Source organism: Chiroxiphia lanceolata, chromosome 3 (genome assembly GCF_009829145.1).
Source record: "Chiroxiphia lanceolata isolate bChiLan1 chromosome 3, bChiLan1.pri, whole genome shotgun sequence".
NCBI lineage: Eukaryota > Metazoa > Chordata > Aves > Passeriformes > Pipridae > Chiroxiphia > Chiroxiphia lanceolata.
This window is the reverse complement of record NC_045639.1, coordinates 115,377,526-115,397,504: the sequence shown is the minus strand read 5'-3', so window position 1 is coordinate 115,397,504 and position 19,979 is coordinate 115,377,526. Positions and strand designations below refer to the sequence as shown.

Below are 19,979 nucleotides of genomic sequence, written 5' to 3'. Positions count from 1 at the left end.
TGCATTCTGGGCAGGCTACCTCATTTTTGCAGGCATAGAGGCTCCTCTCCCAGAGGAGCCATAACTTGGTGCTGTGCCACCAGGAAGGGATGGTTCCCCTGGCGCAAGCAGGAAGGAGTGAGCTGGAGTCACCAGAACTTGGCTTTGTGAAATATTTGGGATGAAAAAAGTCTCTGATTGCTGGAACAGGAGGGACCTGTGGCACTGGGACATGGAAGAGGGGCGTGAGAAGGTTGTGAAGAGGAAGGTACCTCTTGGATATGAGGTTGGAAAAGGAGATGAGAAGCAAGAGGGAGGTTTTAATCACTGTTTGTTCCTGCATGTTTGATGTAGCTCACAGATGCCTGTGGGTCGATCAGCAAAGACGTTGCAGCTCTCAAGTAGAAGGTGGTGACTTACTCCCAGGTTTTCCAGAGGGCTGGGAACAGTATTAGTTGCTGTTCATACTAAAAATGTTCATTTTTTACCTCAAGATTACCCTCAACACTTTCTCTACCTGTCCACCACTAAGTACCTCATTTTTACCTCAGAATACTCATTCTCTACCATGGGGATTACATCAGGTGGTTCCCCCCCAAAATTTCCCAACCTGCCCTCCACTGATTGCCTCAGGATGTTCCTTCTCTCTGCTGCAGATTACCCCATGTTTACTCCCAAAATTTTCCCTGCATGACCACTACTGATAACATCATCTTCACCTCAAAATATTTGTCCTCTACCCTTGAGTTCACTCTCAAAACTCCCCCTGCCTGTCCACCACTTCATTTTTAGGTTGTATTGGTCACCCCCTGGACAGTCCCTTACCCCTTTTCCCCACAGGACCTTCCTGGATCTGGTGAGGAAGCAGATCCCTTATCCAAATGATGGATGCTTTTCCTTCCATTTTCGTGGAATCAAACTGTGCTTAGTGATAAAACCTGACCTGGTCACTAAAGCACCCACTTGCACATCTCCTTATTAGCTCCCAGAAATGCTGTTTTCACTTATTCCCAGATTTATGAGCAGCAGGAAGATGGGAAATCTGTTGAAGCTGCTCTGAGGCTTCCCAGATAACGCTTCCAGATCCAAATAGTTCAGCAAAGCCTTCAAGTTTCTGAATGCTTATCTGGATTGAACTCTGAGGGGGTTTGAGGTTCCTGTAGGGAAGGGAAATGGGTTTTGTTCTTGACACTGAACTTTGAAAGCATTTTGGGTGGAGAGATTCAGTTTCCAACCTGGATGTGGAAGGGCTAATCATGGCTTTGATCTCTGAGCTGCCAAAACCTGGCTGCTGAAAGCCTGGCTTATCTCTGCAGCAAGGGACAGCCCCATGTTTTACTGGGACAAAAAAGGAGCTGAGGGGGAGCAAGAAAAGCCTCAGAACAGCTCTGAGTTGGATAATTCTTTCCAATAAGGCTCATTTTCCTCTGGCTCTGAACGCAGGTGACAAAGCAATTTTGTTTCAAAACACTGCTATTAATTAGGTTGATTTTATCAGAAATTTATAGCAGGAATTGTTTTTAATTATCCCTCATTTATGTGAAGTGTGTAATTTCTAACACATGCTGCTCCTCAGTTCCCAGCCCATCCTGTGGGTTGTGGGAGGTGAGTCTGGTGGTCTGGATTCATCCCAGCCACGTGTTTGGCAGGAATGTGTTCCCTGCCTCTTGGTAAAAGCATTTTTTTCCTCCTAGATTTTGTTTAACCAAGTATTAAAAGCCTTGAGATAAACCAGGCTTTGAAGAACATGGCATGGGGATGGTTGTCCTCTGCTCCTCTGGGTGGGAGATGATGGGGTGATGTGAGACAGGGATCAGGGGAAGCAGGATTCAGCCAATTAGGATCCAGGAACTGAAGCCTAGGAGCAAAGGGAGTTCCTCAAAAACCCATCTGGGACTTGTGTCCTGTTTTTTGTCGTGATCTGGCTCAGCCATATCGAAGGAGAAGGAGCTGTGCTCTGCTGGAACAACAGGGATAAAATTCCAATCAGAGGATCATGATATGGATTTCTTAGTTCTTTTATTCCAACATTACATAAGTAGCTCTCATCTCTAGGTAATGGGTTTGAGGACAGACAGAAAGCTGTTTTCATTTCATCCAGAACTTTCCCAGTGAGATCTCTGCCTTCTCATCCAGGAGGTCCCCAGAAAGCTTCCAGTCTGGAATAAACCTGGAAGCCAAGAGTGAGTCTGTGTGCCTGAGAGCTTTATGGCTGCTGCTCCCAGCCACATAAACATTAATAAATCCTCTGTCCTCTTCCCATCAAAAAAATGACCCACCTGCAAACTCGATGGCTCTGCCTGTATCCAGGTTTATATTCCAGCTTTTTTAGTAGCTGCTCAGCGAGTTAACAGTCTGCCTCCAATTCCTGCCTCCCTTGGCTGGGATATAATGTTCATTTGGATGCCCTCAGCCTCCAGGTATTAATGCCTGGACTGAAGCTCTTGTGGGGTGGGTCAGAGCAGCTTTGAAATGCTGCACTGCCCCGTTGGGTGTGATGTGTTGTGACACATTCCAAACCCTGGGATGCACCAATCTTAACCAATTCACAAAGAATGGCACCTGCTCTGCCAGGTGCTTTATTTTCCCTCTGCAGTGGAAATCCCTCCTGTCTGACAGATCCCGAGGAGGAACCTGCTGGAGAGGTAATTGCACAACAATCCAGAGGATTTGCACCACCAAAGCCTCTGTTAATTAAAGCAGCTGGGCTGGAGGCCAAGGAGCAAAGTGTGGAAAGATAAGCTCTGCCTCACTCAGTGAGCAGCAGCAAGGTATTCCCAATAATCCCCCGGGACCGCAGCCCTTGGCTTTCCAGCACGTTCTTCTTCTCTGCCTCTGTGCTGTGCATTTCCCTGTCTCTGGGATGGATGTTGCTGTGTTTCCATGTTTCCTCCCCATCCATGCTGGGATTGCACAGCAGCTGATGGCTTGGCCAGGGGAGGAGACCTCGGGAGTGCTCCTGAACCTCCCTCCTGGCTTTTCCATCTCCCTGTCTGGCAGATGGGATGTGACAGCCCTTCTCAGATCCGTCCCCGAGCTCCCAGGCCATTTGCTGCCAACCCTGTCAGCACGGCCCAGGGACTGGCAACGTGCCTTTCCCAGGGAAATCAGAAGTGCAGGAATTGGCTGCTGGAGTCTGAGGAGTGACAGGCTGAGGGAGGTCTGGGCTTTAACACTGCAGGAGTTTTGGGGGTTTGCTTGTTTGTTTAAAGGAGATCGGGGAGTTGCAGTCTGTGAGCGGTTCTTCAGGCTCTCCTGTGCCTGTTCCAGGCTCTCCTGTGGCTTTTCCAAGGATAACAATGTACTGAGGTTGTACCTGGCCTGACACGTCTCCTGACACATCTCTGAGTGCTCCACTGACCCTGCAGGCAGAGAAGCTGAATATTTTTGCCAAAATAAGGCTGGGCTCTCCCAGGCAGTCCCTTGGGCAGCTCTGCCCTGCCTGGTGCAGTGCCAGCTTCCCTGTGATTCCCAAAACAGACCCAGGAGATGGGAACACTGGTCACTTTAATATGATGGGCTCCTCAGGCTCTGTGTGTCTCCAGGATGCTGCAGGATCTGAACCAAACTCCTGCTGAATCCCAGGGGTCTGAGCTGGGTTCTGAAGGGTGGGATCTGTTCCCAGGCTCGCTGGCAGTGCTCACATCCATTCCCGAGCCGTCTGGGAAGTTTTTGTTATCCACAAGTGGTTTGAATCCCTCATCCCTGAGCTGCAGGCAGTTAACACTTCACCTTTTGAGTGGAGTTAAAAGCTGCTGCCTTGCCCTCCTTCTGTCTCTGCGTGTTCTCACCAGCGAGGGCTGGTCACAGATGGCATCTTTGTGATTTACCGGGTACAGCAAAGTGGTTTTCATGCAGACAGGGCAGGGCAGGTGTCCCCATTTCATCAGAACACGCTGCTGGATCCTGGTTGGAGAGACCTCAAGCACCTGGATTGGGTGGAGACAGGGAGCTGGAGGAGGGATGCTGTGGAGACAGTGGGAAAAAGCTTCCCCTTGGATTCAGTTTATAATCGATCAGGGATGGAAATGGAGGGGCTGATAAAAGCCTGGTATTTTTTCCTGTATTAAGTGATACAAAGCTGGGCTTCTCCAGCCTGGAGCTCCTGGGTCTCATCCTTATCCATCCCACACTCCTGTGTCACAACTCCACTGGCGCTGCTCTATCAGGTATTGGGTGACACTTGTCAGGATTTGTGACTTTGAATCTGAAAGGGGAACATTCCCGTTGTGTGGGAGCGACCTCTGAAAATCCCGTAATGGGCTTCTTCCATCCAAAGGTCTTGGAGCTGTTAGGAGGCACTTGCCAATGGAACAGCTGCCCTGGGAGATTAGGGAAGGGAAGAAGATTTGCCAGGTGAGAGGAGGTTTGTGATGTTCATCCAGCAGCAGCTTGAAGGAGCATTGATAAGGAACCGTGGCACATGTTGGAACATCACACTTGGCACGTGCTGGCACTGCTGGGGCACCTCAAATCCTGGGGGCACTTCTGGGCCCCTCATGGCAAGAGAGACATGGAGGGGCTGGAGTGTGTCCAGGAAAGGGAACGGAGCTGGGGAAGGGGCTGGAGCAGCAGGAGCGGCTGAGGGAGCTGGGGGAGCTCAGCCTGGAGAAAAGAGGGATCAGGAGGGACCTTTTCCCTCTCTACAACTCCCTGACAGGAGGGGGGAGCTGGGGGGGGTCAGACTCTGCTCCCAGGGAACAAGGGACAGGATGAGAGGGAATGGCCTCAAGTTGCACCAGGAGAGATTTAGGTTGGATATTGGGAACAATTCCTTTATGGAAAGGGCTGTCAGGCATTGGAATGAACTTCCCAGGGCAGTGGTGGAGTCCCCATCCCTGGAGGGATTTAAAATCCCAGTGGATGTGGCACTTGGGGACATGGGTCAGTGGTGACCTTGGCAGTGCTGGGAATGGTTGGACTTGATCTTAGAGGGCGTTTCCAACCTAAACAGTTCTACAGTTCCATGACCACACCTTTGGATATTCCCTATTTCACTGCAAAAATATCCCACCAAGCCCAAAATTGGGGTTATCAGGATCAAACCCCTGAGCAGGAGCTCTTTCCTCTTCCAATGACTTTCCCTGGTTTCACAGCAAAGCAGGCCTGTGATCCCAGCTGTGCCAATGGAAGCTGCATCCCGAGCTTTCCTGTCCCTCTGTGCTCCACAGCTTTTCCCTGTGAGCCTTCATGGAAAGCACAGAACAGAGTTTTGGAAAGCTGAGGAGGGAGTGAGCTGCAGCAGTGGGACATGAAGTATTTAAACCTGACAGTGTGTTATCCCAGGGACGTTCTTTGGAGCCAAATAATTACAGTTAATTGTAAAATAAATCCAATCGGACAACAACTCAACGTGCAGCTTTAATTGCACAGCCCCCAACAGCAGCACCCAGAGAGAGTGAAAATAAAGGAGTATCTGGATGCCTTTTAATGCTAAAATAGGAATTCTTCTCCTTTAGTTACTCTAGAAAGATGCAACAGCTGCTCCTGTCTGAAAATAAATAAATAATCAGTTTTATTTGTATCACAAGCTGTTTGCTCCTCTTGGAGATGAGCGACCCACTGATCACATTTGAGGACTTTAAAGGGGGACCAAGTGTTTCCACACTTTACATTCATGGACACAGTGTCAGTTTAAAAATAAGCTTTTCCACTGGTATCTTCCTGTGTGGTTTTGTTCTCAGCGGGGGATAATTTATGCCGGGTTTTATGTTGCATTATTTAATTACACGTATTTTAAAAATGCATCTGTTTTGCCAATTTATATTCAGCCTGCGCTGCCTTTGGAGCTAAATACCCTTCCAGTGAAACACTTTCCATACCTCTGGAGATGAGTCTTAAAATAGTCTATAAATCCTTTTAATTCTGATTTTGAAAACGCTTGAAGTTGGAGGTGGAAAAGCGCGGGAGTCTGGAGGGTCAGGGCGTAGAGGAGCTGTTTCAAGGTGAAGAGGAGCAGGAGAATAATTAATACATGAGAAAAGGGATAAAGGTAACTTCCCAATCCGTCTTTACAAGCAAAGATTAAAGGAAAAACCAGAAGGTGAAGAATTGCCAGGGGGAACCACTAAAATCCAGGGAACCACTAAAATCCAGGGACGTCTCATCAGGCAGTGGGTGACTGAAGGCACATCCCGCTAGAAGTATCTGGTTTGGGGTGGGAGTTCAGATAAATGACTCTTTTTGGTGCAAGTGCCATCAAATCAAGCAAGAGAGCACATTCCAGGAGATACAAAAGGGATGGGTGAGGGCTGATGTGGAAGAGGGTTGGGAATGAGCATCCGTGTCTCCTTTCTCCTGCCTGCTCTGCCCCTTTCCCGGATGCAGCAGGCATGTCCTGGGACTCATCCAGGCTGGCTGGAGTGGAACTGGGAGAGGCTGGGAATGGCTGGTGGGGAGAGACCAGTCAGGAGAGGAACACAGTCCCTTAGGGCTGTGCCTCGGAGGCAGGAGGATCCGAACACCCTGCATCCAAACAGCCTGGATCTCTCTCCAGGATGGCTTTGGACATGGGGACAGGGTTCATTTAGGAGCTGTGGTCACATCCATGCCCATTTATCCATATCTTCTGGATCTGAGTGTGTAAACCCCAGGGTAATGTCAGGATTGTCTTTGTCTTAACAAACACCTCAAGGAGCTGCTCTGTGCATCTCCGATTTTCCCTGTGCATCCCGAGCTTTTTAAACATTAATTATCACACAGTCAAAAGAACATCCTTTTTTTTTTTTTTTTTGACATAATGCTCAGACCTGCCAGCACTGGCAGCATTTCTGGAAGGAGCTTTGACACCCTGTTTACACACGTGTCAAAAGTGCAGGGCTGCCATTCCCCCTGGATCTGCAGCTCATCCGGAGCTGTCAGGAACACTCCAGAGTCCCACGTTGTGCTGGAGTCATTTCCTCGAGTTTTTGGGTCTGAACTGGGAATGAGAATGTCGTTGTGAGGAGAAAAGGCATCATCCCAGGGGCTTGGTTATGGTGGAAACGCCGTGCTGGCATCCCATCTCCTGCCTGCCCACACAGCCTGGAAAAGTGCCGGGAAGAGCCTCGTGTTGTGTCGAGAGACGCCAGGTTTTTTTGTTTCTCAGGAGGTGAAGAATTGCTGGCTGAGCCAAAGGCTTGGATCTGTGCTTCTGGCTCTGGAAAGCAGGGTGCTGGCCAGTGGGAACTGGATGGATTGCCATCCTCTGAGGGTTGTCTCGTGGTGGGAGTTGGGATTGGTGGGAGGGAACAGTTGTGCGTGGGCAGGGTGGGACACGGCGGAGCGATGCTGCTCTTTGAGGAGGCACTGGATGGTCTTCAATAAGCACCACCGTAGGTGTCCTTGGAAAGGGCAGTCAGGGAGATCTGAGATCTGGGCTGAGGGCCATGGTGACCCTGCCAGGTTTTGTGGAGCATCTCAACTCCCCCAGGAGCAGGCCGGGATAAAACACGGAGAAAATGGAGGAAAAACTGTGGACTTGGTCAGACTCGTGTGATTTGCACCAATGCCACCTCACTGGGAAGGGGTGAGGGCTGTGGGGATTTTGGGTGGCATCTGTAGCCATGGCAACAGGTTCTTTGGCTCCTCCTTGGCAGATCCTTGGCTTCTTCTCCTGGAGTCAGTGCAGTGCCTGCCTTGGGATCAGCCTCGTCTCCCTTCAGCTCCAACACGGGAAACAGGGGGAAGGTAACACAGAGCACAAAGAATTCAGGATCAAAGTCATCTTTGTAAGAAAATGAACCTCAGATGTGTAGTTTCCATATGGATCCTCTCCCAGTGCTAAAATCCCTGTTGTAGCTGGGATGTTTAGAGAATCATGGAATCATTTAGGGTGGAAAAGACCTCCAAGGTCATCAAGTCCAGCCTGTGCCTGATCCCCACCTTGTCCGCAGCCCAGAGCACTGAGTGCCACATCCAGTCCCTCCTTGGACACCTCCAGGGATGGGGACTTCAAACTTCCCTGGGCAGTCCTTCCAACGCCTGACCACCCCTTCCATGAAGAAATTCCTCCTGATACCCCCGGGACAGTGTGCTTTGTCCCTGTCTGACATCCCAAACTTGTCCAGCCGGTCAGCGCAAACCCGTTGACAGCTTCGCTCCCAAAAAACATGGAGCTTCCAGGAGGATGGTGTTTGATGGGACCAGGCAGACTTGTTGTCTTCCTCATCCACATCCTTGGTAGAGAAGTAAGTGCCAGTCTGATCCAACAGTGTGGTTCCAGAGGGAGCAGGGAACGGAGTTGACCGTGGTGATAAAGGATGTGATTGATCCTGCTTATGGATATTAAATCTGCACATGCTTCCCTCCTTCCAAAGGAGTCTTGGAAATAATCCCAGCACTTGGACCTGATGTGTAGAGGGAAGGGACCCTGGTGTTTCTGAGTCTGTGGGTCTTAAGGGCTGATCTGGGCAACTTCCTTATCAAAAGGTGTCTGAATTTGTCCAAACTGGGAGCTGAAAATGAGTGTGGTGGATTCAGGGATACTCGGAACCTGTCATTCCCTTTTCCTAGAGTTTGCCAGCTCCCAGAGTCCTCCAGCAGAGCCCTCCTTGACCCCTATTAAGCCTAGATTGGCTGATTTTAATTGATTCCTTTTCCACATTAGCAGCCACATGTGCACAGGGGAGAGCTGGAGAAGCCTTGGCTCCCCACGTGCTTTCCCCAGAAATAGAGGTGGATGGGAAGCAGCTCAGCTTGGAACAGGGATGGGGGTGGGATGAAGCTCATCGGCTCCCAGATGTGCCAGTCTTGCCTTCCTTGATGGGTGGGGGCAATGGTGGCACCTCTGGAGCCGTCCCAAAGTTTGGGATGGTTGGAGTGGTCAGCCACCATCTGGGAGACGTGATATCCCTTTTCTTCATGGAATCTGAACTCCTGCCTGTTCCTCGGGGAAGAAACTTTGCCCCAGGTGAGGCTCTGGGCAGATCCCACCCCTGAGGTCAGTGCTGAGCTGAGTTTTGCTCCAGCCCAGTCCTTGGGACAGGGAACAGGACACATCCCTGGAGCAGCTCTGGAGTGTCGCCCTGACTTCCTTCGCTTATTAACAAACCGTCCGAGCTGGTGCCAAGAAAAGGGATTGACAGGGCTGTAAATCCACATCCTCCCTGGAGGGCTGTGCTGGCAGGAGCTCCCTGCTTTCCCCTTCCAAGTGCAGATCCAGGTCAGCTCCTCAGAGTCGTTTGTCTCCAGCATCTCCAGCCCCGTAATTCCCAGCTGGGCGGTCAGGGGGAGCACTGGGTGTCCCCATCCCCCTCTGATATTCCCCCCCCCCAGCCCATCTGGCTTCAATTGGCACATCTTTGGGAATGATGGAGGCAGATCCTTTCCCTGAGAGCCTGTCATCTCCCCAAATTACCCTGCTCTCCTCAGGGCATCCTCCTGGCTTTTATTCCTCCCAAAAACCTGATGGGATCAATGAGGCTCCCGGTTTCTTGCAGAGTTTGCTCTTCTCCCAGAAATCGATCCAGTTCCCTTAAACTGAGCTGCCAAAACTTCTCCAAGGGCACAGACACTCTTCATGTTTTCACCCTCAAATTAAGTAGCACTTAATTTAAAGCCTAAGTGTGAAGCCTCACTAGCAAGGAGATTGCTGGAAGATACTGATTTTCCTGCATTTTTTTTGTATTTATGTATAAAAACGCACTATAAGGTATCAGTTAAGGACATTACTGCTGGGCAGACTCAAGATTTATGCTCTGCTTTAGTTCTCTTGAAGGTTTTTTAAGATCCATTCATCCAGCGTGGCTGTGAGTGACAAAAACTGGGAGCAGATGGGCTTCGTGGAGTTGTGGGGCTTGAGTCAAAAAATCCCGTGTGGTGGAACTGAATCACCTTGAGTTTGTCTCAAAAACCTGCAGACTGCTCAGGAGGTTCATGGTTTTGATCTCCGGGCCATTTAACTGATGGCAAAGTGTTTTAAAGGGAATTATTCCCAAGGAAAAGCCCAAAACAAGACAGGCAGAAGGACACAATCCGGGATGGTTTTGAGTCTGGAGGGGTTGGAGTTTGTGTGCAGGTCCTACCACTGGTGCTCTGCTCCATGTTTGGAGCCTTGAGGTTTGCTGTGAGGGAAAGTGGGATTTTTGGTAGGTGTGCTGGGGCTTCTGTTGCTGTCCTCTGGCTGATTTTGTGTCCTCCTCACTGTCTGAATCTCCCCGGAGAAGGGAAACCCCTGACTCTGTTTTGCCGGAGCGCAGCATTTTCAGGTCTGCTGAGGGAACATCTTTTGCTGGGTTTTGGCAGAGCTCTTGGCTTGGGATTGTTCAGAAACAAGACTGTGGCAAAACCCATCCTTAAGATGATGGAAGAGCAGGAGAAACAGCCCTGGGTGAGGGATTGAGACCTCAGAGAGTGAAAAGGGACAGAGAGAGCGTTGGGAGCTGAAGGCGGATGAGTCACGAGGAGCAGCGTTAATGTTTGAGAGGGAACATCCCAGAGGAAAGGTGGATTCTTCCACTCTCAGCGTCTTCAAGGGCAGACAGGATGCCTTCCTGGCCTCCCTCAGTGACAGCTCAGCTCCCTGTGACCTGGAGCACACGGCAGGTTTGTGTAGGTGACTTATGGAATCCCAGGATGGTTTGGGCTGGAAGGGACCCTAAAGCTCATCCCCTTCCACTCCCTGCCGTGGGCAGGGACACTTCCCACTGTCCCAGGTTGCTCCGAGCCCCGTCCAGCCTGGCCTTGGACACTTCCAGGGACGGAAGGTCATTTCTTACCCAGCCTAATCAGCTCCTGAGTTGTGTTTGTGCCCATTTCATGCTCGAGAAATCCGGTGCTTTTTAGAGGCTCATTGAAATGTAAAAACTTCTAGGAGAGGGAGAAACGTTTCAAGCCCCTGAATTGAATTCTCTTCCCGTTGCCCCTAACCTGTTTTTCCAAGGTTAGTTGCTTGTATTAAAGTGTAAAAGTTTCCCAAAAATTCACTTTTATCTTCCTCAAGAGTTCTGTTTTCTGGAACACGATGCCCTCGTTTCCAGAGCCCTGGATGTGGTGTCAGGATCAAAACCCGGCCTGTAATCCCTGTAAGAGGGAGAGGAAGGATGTGAAGCCGTGCCAGGAGAGGTTTGGGATGGATATCAGGAAAGAGTTCTTCCCCTGGAGGGTGGTCGGGCCCTGAACAGGCTCCCCATGGAATGGTCACTTCCCAAGGCTGCCAGAGCTCAAGGAATGTTTGGACTCAGGGACACTCTCAGGGACAGGGTGGGATTGTTGGGGTGGCTTGTGCAGGGCCAGGGGTTGGACTGGATGATCCCTGGGGGTACCTCGCAGTTCTGCATTCTAATTCTATTCTATGATTCTAAGAGGAGGGAGAAATCCAGTAGGATTTGACAGCGGGATAAGGGGAATTCCTGGAGCTGATGGCAGAGTGAGCTGGTGCCTTTTGGTTGGAAGGAATTCCCCACCACAGGGGCTTTGAAGCGGTGCCGGAATGCGGCGCCGCCACACTTGTAATGCACAACCCCAGCCCCCAGATCCCATCCCCGGGCACGGGCACCCACCATAACTCCATGTTCCACCTGCCAGGTTGTCCGTACGGAGAAGAACAGCCTGAACAACCGGTTCCTGCCCTGGGACGAGATCGAGACCGAGGCCATCCTGTCCATCGACGACGACGCTCACCTGCGCCACGACGAGATCATGTTCGGCTTCCGGTGAGACACCTCGGCACGCACAGCCCTGGCACCCAAAATGGGGCTCTCCACATCCTGGGGTGGGCTTTCCACATTGCCAAAGCCAGGGCCAGAGTCAGGGCCAGCACATCCCTTCCCGTGGCTCCCCAGCTCTGTGTGCCGTGGAGTAACTCGCCTCTTAGGGCCATTTAACCAGTGCAGGTCGTCCAGGGAACTCCAGTTCTCCCCTTTAACCTCAACTCCTTGGCTTTGGCTGTGCTGGGAATGGGCCCTGAGTGGATTTGGGGGTCTGTGCCTTCCTAGGGTGGATGGGAACCAGAAAACAAATCCCAGAGGCTGTTGTGTTGCACTCCATCTTTCACGGGCCGTAGGCAAGGACGGGGTGTTCCCGGCCGCTCCAGGACGTGCTGCTCCTGTGCTGCCATTCCCTACTCCATGGGACCCTGGGATGGGATTTGGGCTATTTGGGCACTGCATTCTGCAGAGCATGGAAAAGGGAGATGTTCCCCAGCGAAGGCTGGTGCTGGTTGCTCTCATTCCCACCCCCCTTCTGCTCCAGCCTCTCTGTTTTCCCCTTGACTTTTCCCTGGCAAAAGGCTTTTCCTGAGCAGGGGGGCCGAGGGAGAAATCAGTTCTGTGGGTTCTTGCTGTGGGAGGTTTGTGGCAGCTGCTCCTGCAGCTCCCACAGCCAAACCTCCCTGCCAAAAAGTGCTGGGAGCGAGGATGGCACGAGGAGCAAGGACGGCACGAGGAGCAGCGACCGCGATCCCGAATCCGGGAACACCCGGCAGCTGCCCGGGGGTGGGAAACAGGGACCAGCTCCCACCAAAACACACTGGCTCATGTCTGGGAGGAGGATTAAAGGGCACAAAGCGCCTGGAAACCCACCCAGCTCCCTCAGAGAGATGAGGAACGAGGTGTCAGAGGGATGAAAGCGCTGGAGGAGGCGTCAGGACTCCTGGTTTCCCTTCCCTGCCCCATTCCAGGCTCTTTGTCTCAACTGGGCTGTTACCCCCCATCTCCCCCTTTGGAATCTGTTTTCCTTTGCCTGGAGAGCATCAAATGAAGATTGTAAGTGCTGTGTGTTATTCCCACTCATATCCCTGCTTACAGACACCTTGTTCCCACAAAGCCTCCCTGTTCCCACACTCAGCCAAGGAGGAGCCGGAGTCTTGGCCAGAGTGACCCCACAACAAGTGTGTTTTGTCAGAGCTTTCCTTTAGGCTCTGGTTTTTGGGGCCAAAAGCCTCGTTTTTCCCTGTTTGAGGCTCAGGAAAGAGCTGGAGGCAGGAACCCTGAGCACACCCAGAACTATTCTCCAGAGAAATCCCGATTTTTGTGGCTGAGCCGGGAAAGGAAACGTGTCACGTTGGAAGGAGAGCGAGACGTGGGAGGAGTGAAAGGGAATAAGCGGTTTTGACTTCCAGCTTTTCAAAACAATCCCACTGGATTGACAGGAACAGCAGCAAACAAGGGCTGGGGGGGAGGATGGAGCCGGGGAAGCTGCTGGTGATGTTAATTGCTCAGGATTCATTTCCAGGTTATCTGGGAGTTTCATTAATTGGAGTGGAGGACTGAACAATGAAGGAAAACTCAGGGAATCTTGATCTCCTCAGCAGCTCTCCCGTGGCTCTTCAGGAACTGGGGTTGTGGGAGGAATTCACATCAACACGAGGGAAAAAAACCCAAAAGGCCACTTTCTGCCCTGTTCTGTGCCTGGGGAAAAGGGAAGAAACCCTTCTGTGTCCCACAGGGAGTTTACTCTTGCAATCTGGAGTCACTGGGTTTGGATGGAGATGGGATGTGATGATCCAAAGGCAGCCTTCACCCCTGCCTTGGAAGCTGGATTTATTTCCCAGGTCAGGCCTTAGGCACTGACTTTTTCCTTATTTATTCCTGCCAGAGTTGAAGCTCCTGTGGGATTTCTCTCAAGGAGCTTCAGATGAGAGCAGAATGTTAAGCAATCCCACACTTCCACTCTCAATCCTTGGGATTTAATTCCCTGTGGCTCCACTGTGAGTGTGTCAGAATGAGGGACGTGCTTGCGACCCCAGAGGATTTTCCTGTATGGCCAGAGTTGGGGAGCTGCCAGGGGCTGGTTTGGGACAGGGTGCAGTTCCAGCTGGAGAAACCAGGCCCAGCATCTCAGCAGCTTTCACAGAATCATGGAATCACAGAGGCCTGGAATGGTTTGGGTGGGAAGGGACCTTAAAGCTCATCTCATTCCATCCCCTGCTGTGGGCAGGGACACCTTCTGCTATCCCAGGTTGCTCCAAGCCCCGTCCAACCTGGCCTTGGAGCTTTCCTAAAGGGAAGGTGATTTCTCCTAAAAACTGATTTCCTAAAAATTGGTTTCCTAAAAATGGAATTTTTGCTCAAGGGAGATGGATTGACGTTATCTCGGCCCCACAGAGCAGGAACCTGAGCTGTGGGAGGTGGAAAGCTGCAGGGATTTGGGGAGGAGGCCAGGAGACACTGGGCTCCTCCCTTGGCTGCTCCCTACTTAAGTTTTCCTTTAAACCTCCACAACAGCCCTTGTGAGATAGAAAATCCCCCATTTATGGATTGGGAACGCTTTCCCTGTGCATGAACAGCTCAAAGCCCATTTTAACAACGTTTATCCCTTCTGGACATCCAGTGGATGAGCAGCTGCCCAACTTTTTGATGCAACAGCTCCTCCACCTCTTGCTTCCCTGAGGAACCTCCTCTGGCCCTGAGGGCAGAGTCCCAAGTTGTGCCCAGCCCTGGATGGGCTTCCCAGAGTGGTGCCTCACCCCCAGTGTTGTGTTTGCAGGGTCTGGAGGGAGGCCCGGGATCGGATCGTGGGCTTCCCGGGGCGCTACCACGCGTGGGACATCCCCCACCAGTCCTGGCTCTACAACTCCAACTACTCCTGCGAGCTCTCCATGGTGCTCACTGGTGCTGCCTTCTTCCACAAGGTGAGACCCCCCCGACTGCAGCTGCCCTCTTCCTCCTCACAGGAGCTTCTTGGGAGGGGTGGAGTTCTTTTAAGGATGAATTTTGGAGCTCTCTGCTCATCTTCCCTCACTTCCTCCAAACTGGTCCTGAGCCATCCCAGTGCCCTGGGAAGGTTTTCCACCTCCTGCTGCTGTGCTGACTCCCCAGCAGCAGAGACAGCAAGATCTGGGGGGAGACAAAACCCCCATTCCTCGATTTCTGAGGTTCCAGGATTCAGGGAGGGTGGTGGCTGGGGGGTGATTTGCTGCTGCAGGATTAACTCCGTTACCGGGAATCTCCCCACTATTTTCCTTCACTTTTGAGTCAAACATGTCCCAACATGTCCCATATCTTGATACTCAGTTATGGAGCCATGAGGTGGCACCAGCAGGGGTTGGGCACTTCCCTCTGGGACCACCCTGACCAAGGCTGTGCCTTTCCCTGTTTCCCTGTTTTCCATAGTACTATGCCTACCTGTATTCCTACGTGATGCCCCAGGCCATCCGGGACATGGTGGACGAGTACATCAACTGCGAGGACATCGCCATGAACTTCCTGGTCTCCCACCTCACCAGGAAACCTCCCATCAAGGTAAAAGCTCTGGGAAGGGTCTGTCCTGGGCTCGGCGTTGCTGGAGGAGCTCTGGTGGGAGAGGGGAAATCCAGCTCCAGGTGTGGAAGCTCAGCCCATGGAATCGGCCAAATCCCGCCATGGTGAGTGGGGGGATTGAGGTTTGATGTTACCAGACCAAAACCAGACCAAATTCCTGGTCTAGTGGAAGGTTCCCTGCCTTGGATTCATGGCAGGGGTTTGGAACAAGATGATCTTTAATGTTTCCCTTCCAACCCAAACTATTTCTTGATTCTCTGACTTGTGCTGCAGCTCAGCCCGGAGTGTTCCTGGCTCGGCAAAGAGCAGCTGATCCCAAACCCACAAATTTCCTTCTTTCCAGCACAAGTCCCACTGATTCCTTGCTGATTTTATGAGGCTTTCAAAAGTCATTCAGGCTCATCTGTGTTTGGCCCAAACGCTGCAGCCGAGCTGGAATTCCCCTACCCTGGGATAGCAAATGAGTGTCACAGTTCTGAGCATGGATTTGGGATGTAGATCATCCTGCTCTTCATCCCTGCTGGCAAAGGGCTCCCTCAGCCCTGCCAGTGTCACTGCCTTGGGCCGGGTCTGGCTGTGTTTTCCCGTGTGGTGTTCCCAGCTGGAGCTGCTGGGAAGTGGAGGCTGTGGGGTTTGGTGCAGCTGAGAGGAGAATCCAACCAAACCCAAAGGGATATTTGGTTCAGGACAGACAAGGAGGCCCTTTAGTCAGTGGGTGACCCCTCAGCACCTCCTGGAAACTGGAGCCCTTTCCAGAGATCTTACTCTGGCTGCCCAAATCAAGGGGTGCCCCAAATTGCTGATTCTTCTGTGGCAACTTTGGGCAACAGTGAGGGGGATTCTGCCCCTCTGCTCCTCTCAGGTGAGACCCCCCTGCAGAGCTGCCTCCAGCCCTGGGAACAACAGCACAAGGACGTGGAGCTGCTGGAGCGAGTCCAGAGGAGGCCCCAGAGATGCTCCGAGGGCTGGAGCCCCTCTGCTCTGGAGCCAGACTGGGAGAGCTGAGGGGGTTCACCTGGAGAGGAGAAGGATCCAGGGAGACCTTGGAGCCCCTTCCAGAGCCTAAAGGGGCTCCAGGAGAGCTGGAGAGGGACCAGGGACAAGGCCTGGAGGGACAGCACACAGGGAATGGCTTCCCACTGCCAGAAGGCAGGGATAGAGGGGATATTGGGAAGGAATTGTTGGCTGTGAGGGTGGGGAGGATCTGGTCTGGAATTCCCAGAGAAGCTGTGGCTGCCCCTGGATCCCTGGAAGTGCCCAAGGCCAGGTTAGACAGGGCTTGGAGCAACCTGGGCTAGTGGAAGGTGTTGGGATTGGAACTGGATGATCTTTAAGGTCCCTTCCCACCCAAACCATTCCATGATCCCCCCATATCCAGGCGCCCCCTCCAATACCTCGGGCACGGTCGGGGCATTCTGGGCAGCGCGGCACTGCCCACCTCTGTCCCTCCCTGCAGGTGACCTCCCGCTGGACGTTCCGCTGCCCCGGGTGCCCCCAGGCCCTTTCCCACGACGATTCCCACTTCCACGAGCGGCACAAGTGCATCAACTTCTTCGTGCGGGTGTACGGGTACATGCCCCTGCTCTACACCCAGTTCCGCGTCGACTCTGTGCTCTTCAAGACCCGCCTGCCCCACGACAAGACCAAGTGCTTCAAGTTCATCTGAAGGGGAGCAGCCCAAGGTTCTCCAGCTCCCACCTCCGGCGGGAAGGGCGGAGAGGGGCTGGTGGCTGGGGCTGGGAGCGCAAAACGCCCTTCACTGCGGATTCCGGCCCTGCTTCCCGCCGGGAAAGTGGGATGGCCTGGATTGGGATGGGCGTGTCCCGCCCCTCCTTTCCCGCTCTCCCCGCAGGGACTCGACTGAGTGACGGGGAACGGGATCCCTCGGCTCCTGTGAGGACACTCCCTGGGATCATACACTGAGGAATGGCCCATTGGCCGCCGGCTCTGCCCCTTCCCTGGCCGAGGGCGGCCGTTCTTTTTAATTATAATTATTGTTATTTAAAATGAAAGTGTTTTAGATTTGCCTCGTGAGGCGCTTTTTTTGTTTTCTTTTCCTTCCCCTCCTCCTCCCTTCTCATCCCCTTTTCCCCTCAGGACCCCTCGTCCCACTCGAGGGGGTTGTAGCAAGGCCAGGTTGGAGGTGTTTGAGTGCAGCAGTGAGGTCACCACTGTTGTCCCTGTCCCTTCATCCCTTTTCAGCCCTTCCTGCTCACCACATCCCGGCTCCTCTTTCCCTGTGGTTGCTCCTGAGGACTACCAGGTGTTGGCTGGTGATGAGCCCTGGGCTCTGCTCTGCTCTGCTCAGCACCCTGAGCCCTCAGGAGGGCTGAGGTTGGCCGGGTGACCCTTCCCAGCTCCAGGACCCGCCATTCCCATGCCACAGCCCCGGGATGTTCAGTTGCTGTGCTCTCGTTCTCCATGTCCTTTTCCACCCTGTCCTGCTAATCCTCTAAAGACAGGGAGTGTGTTTGGGGCTTAGGGAAGATCCCCCTGCAGCACAGGCTGGGCTGGCAGTGCCCCAGGCTGGTGGAGCCCTTGATCCATGCTCAGCCCAGCTGGGATGTGCCGGAGCCGCAGCTGCACCGTGGCCACAATTCCCACTCTGCCTCGTCCCTCATTCCCTGTCCCAGAGCAGACCCTGCCCATGCTGGGTTGGCCGTGGGCCTCAGCATAACTGCCTTAACCCCATCCCATCCTCACCCCCTGGCTTTGGGCTGCATCCCAGGGTTAATCCCAGCAGGAGCTTCCCATCATGTGAACCAGGAGATGCCGCTGGGATCGTGTTCATGGAGTGGTTTTGGAGCTGATTTCCTGCCCCCCAGAGCAAAATGCTGTGACACCTGTGACCACCCGACCTCCGAGCTCAGCTCCCTGCTCCGTCCTGCTGCAATCCCAGCCAGCAGGAGGGAAGGACACAGCATTCCCCTCGTGTGATGTTCTCCCTCGGAGCATCCCAGAGGGCTACGAGCAGCCTGGAGAAGGTTTTTCTGGGTAGGGGGGAAGGTGACACTTGTGTGATTCACCTCCATGTCCCTGCTTTTCCTGGCTCAGGTTGCAGCTCAGGATCCCAGCAGGATGTCACTCCCTGGATGTGTCCCTGGTGTGTCCCGGAACAGGAGCAGGGATGGTCCATTGCTCCGAAGGTGAGCCCTGTCCATGCTCCTCCTGCACCACGTGTTGGGGATTCCGTGCTCTCTCCAGACACCTCCCAGCCAGTTTTTCCTGTCAGCCCTGTGGATGGGGGTCACCAACATTCCTCCTTGGGAAGGGGAGGGAAGGAGCAGCCTGTTCCCAGCAGAGCCCACAGCTCGTGCCTTCACCAGCACCACCGAGCACAGAGAAATCCAGATCAAGGAATCTTTTCCTCTCTATGGCTTTTCTTTTCCTTTCCATCCCCTTTTTGCTTTAATATCAGATGCTCCAAAGAGAGCACGGGAAGGTTCACAGTCTCCTTAAAATTTCCATGGGAGACTCCTGTGAGGCTCTGAAACACCTGGAAGGACTTTCTCTGCTCCTGCTCGGAGTGGAAATGTGGCACTTTGTCAGGAGCTGCTCCAGCCCCAGCATCCCGAGGGGCCTGAGCTTTAATTCCCCCCTCATTAGGAGGTGCTTCATTAGCTCAGGTCCAGCCCAGCCTTGGAGTTGGCTCTGTCTTCCCAGCCCTCCCGGCCAGGTGAGAGCACGGAATGGGAATGGCTGGGCGTGGATTGCACTTTATACAGACACAGACCCTGCTCAGCAACAGATTTCCCAAAATCTGAGGGGAAATGTTGTCCTTCCTGTGCTGCAGGAGCCTGGGGAAGGTGGACAGGCTGGGAAGTGCTGGTGTTCCATGAGCTCTGCCGGCACTGTCAGAGCCCCAGGATGGGAATTCCGCCTTCCCTCGGAGTGTTTCTCTTCAAAGCCAGTCGAGATCAGGGATCAGTGGAGCAAATCCAACTGTTCCTCCTCCCAGGCTCCTTGGCCTGTTGCCACAGTGTTGTTTTGTTGGAAGGTTCCCCCGGTGCACTGTGGCTGAGCAGGGTTGGGATGTGTGTGGATGGGATCACTGTGGATATTGTGGGATGGATCCCTCCTTCCTGAGCCCCCCGAAGGGGAAGGATTTGGGGGTGAAGGGATGAAGTGGCTGCTCCAGGGGGGGACATCCCAGGGAGGGATGGAATTCTATGAGGAAAATAAATGCCAGCAAGGACATCTGCCGGTGCTGTGTCTCCCATCCTGCTGCTGTTTCCCTTTTTCCCAAATAACCACCAAACCCCTCGGAACACAGACTTGGGATTCACAGCTCCTGAGACATCCCGGGATCTGAGCTGTCCCTGGACTTTTCCTCCCCCACCAGGGAGCAGAGGGGCTTTCCTGGAGCGGTGCCACCATCCCAAACATCCTCCCTTGCTAACCCCCATCGTTCTCCCGGCATTTCCAGGGGGTCCCAGGCTCACTGCAAAGCTCAGGTTTGGTTGTAGGATCCATCCCAGCTCCCGGAGCCACTCTGGCCCGGAGGAGACGGGAAGGGCTCTCGGCGGCCGCACCTTTCCCAAGGGAAAGGCCTTTTTCCCCTTCCCAGAGTTTTCTTGCTGCTTCCCCCGGGCGTGGAGCGAGGCCTTTCCCGCTGTAAATAGGATCGTCTGCGGGGCCCCGGCCCCGCGCTGTCCCACGGCCCTGCCCCCCCCTCCCTGTGCCGCCGTTGTTGCTGCAGCTCCGCGAGCGCCAGGATTTAAAAATCCAACGAAAACGGAGGGACGAGAAACACTCCTTCGACACGAGCACAATGTTGAGGTTTTTGTAAAAGGATCCAATAAAATGGAGAGTTTAACTTGG

General features: G+C 53.1%; 1 protein-coding gene across 6 annotated transcripts in view; it reads left to right on the top strand.

Annotated features, from left to right (window-relative positions):
* EXTL3 (exostosin like glycosyltransferase 3) overlaps window positions 1-19,979 on the top strand; it is a 135,895-nt gene extending 115,916 nt beyond the window's left edge. For all 6 annotated transcript variants that reach the window (XM_032684637.1, XM_032684640.1, XM_032684635.1 and 3 more), the window contains 4 exons: window positions 11,485-11,612; window positions 14,386-14,530; window positions 15,012-15,140; window positions 16,615-19,979. In XM_032684637.1, the coding sequence (XP_032540528.1) occupies window positions 11,485-11,612; window positions 14,386-14,530; window positions 15,012-15,140; window positions 16,615-16,824 (612 nt within the window). In that variant the 3' untranslated portion in view covers window positions 16,825-19,979. The remainder of the gene's footprint in view (window positions 1-11,484; window positions 11,613-14,385; window positions 14,531-15,011; window positions 15,141-16,614) is intronic.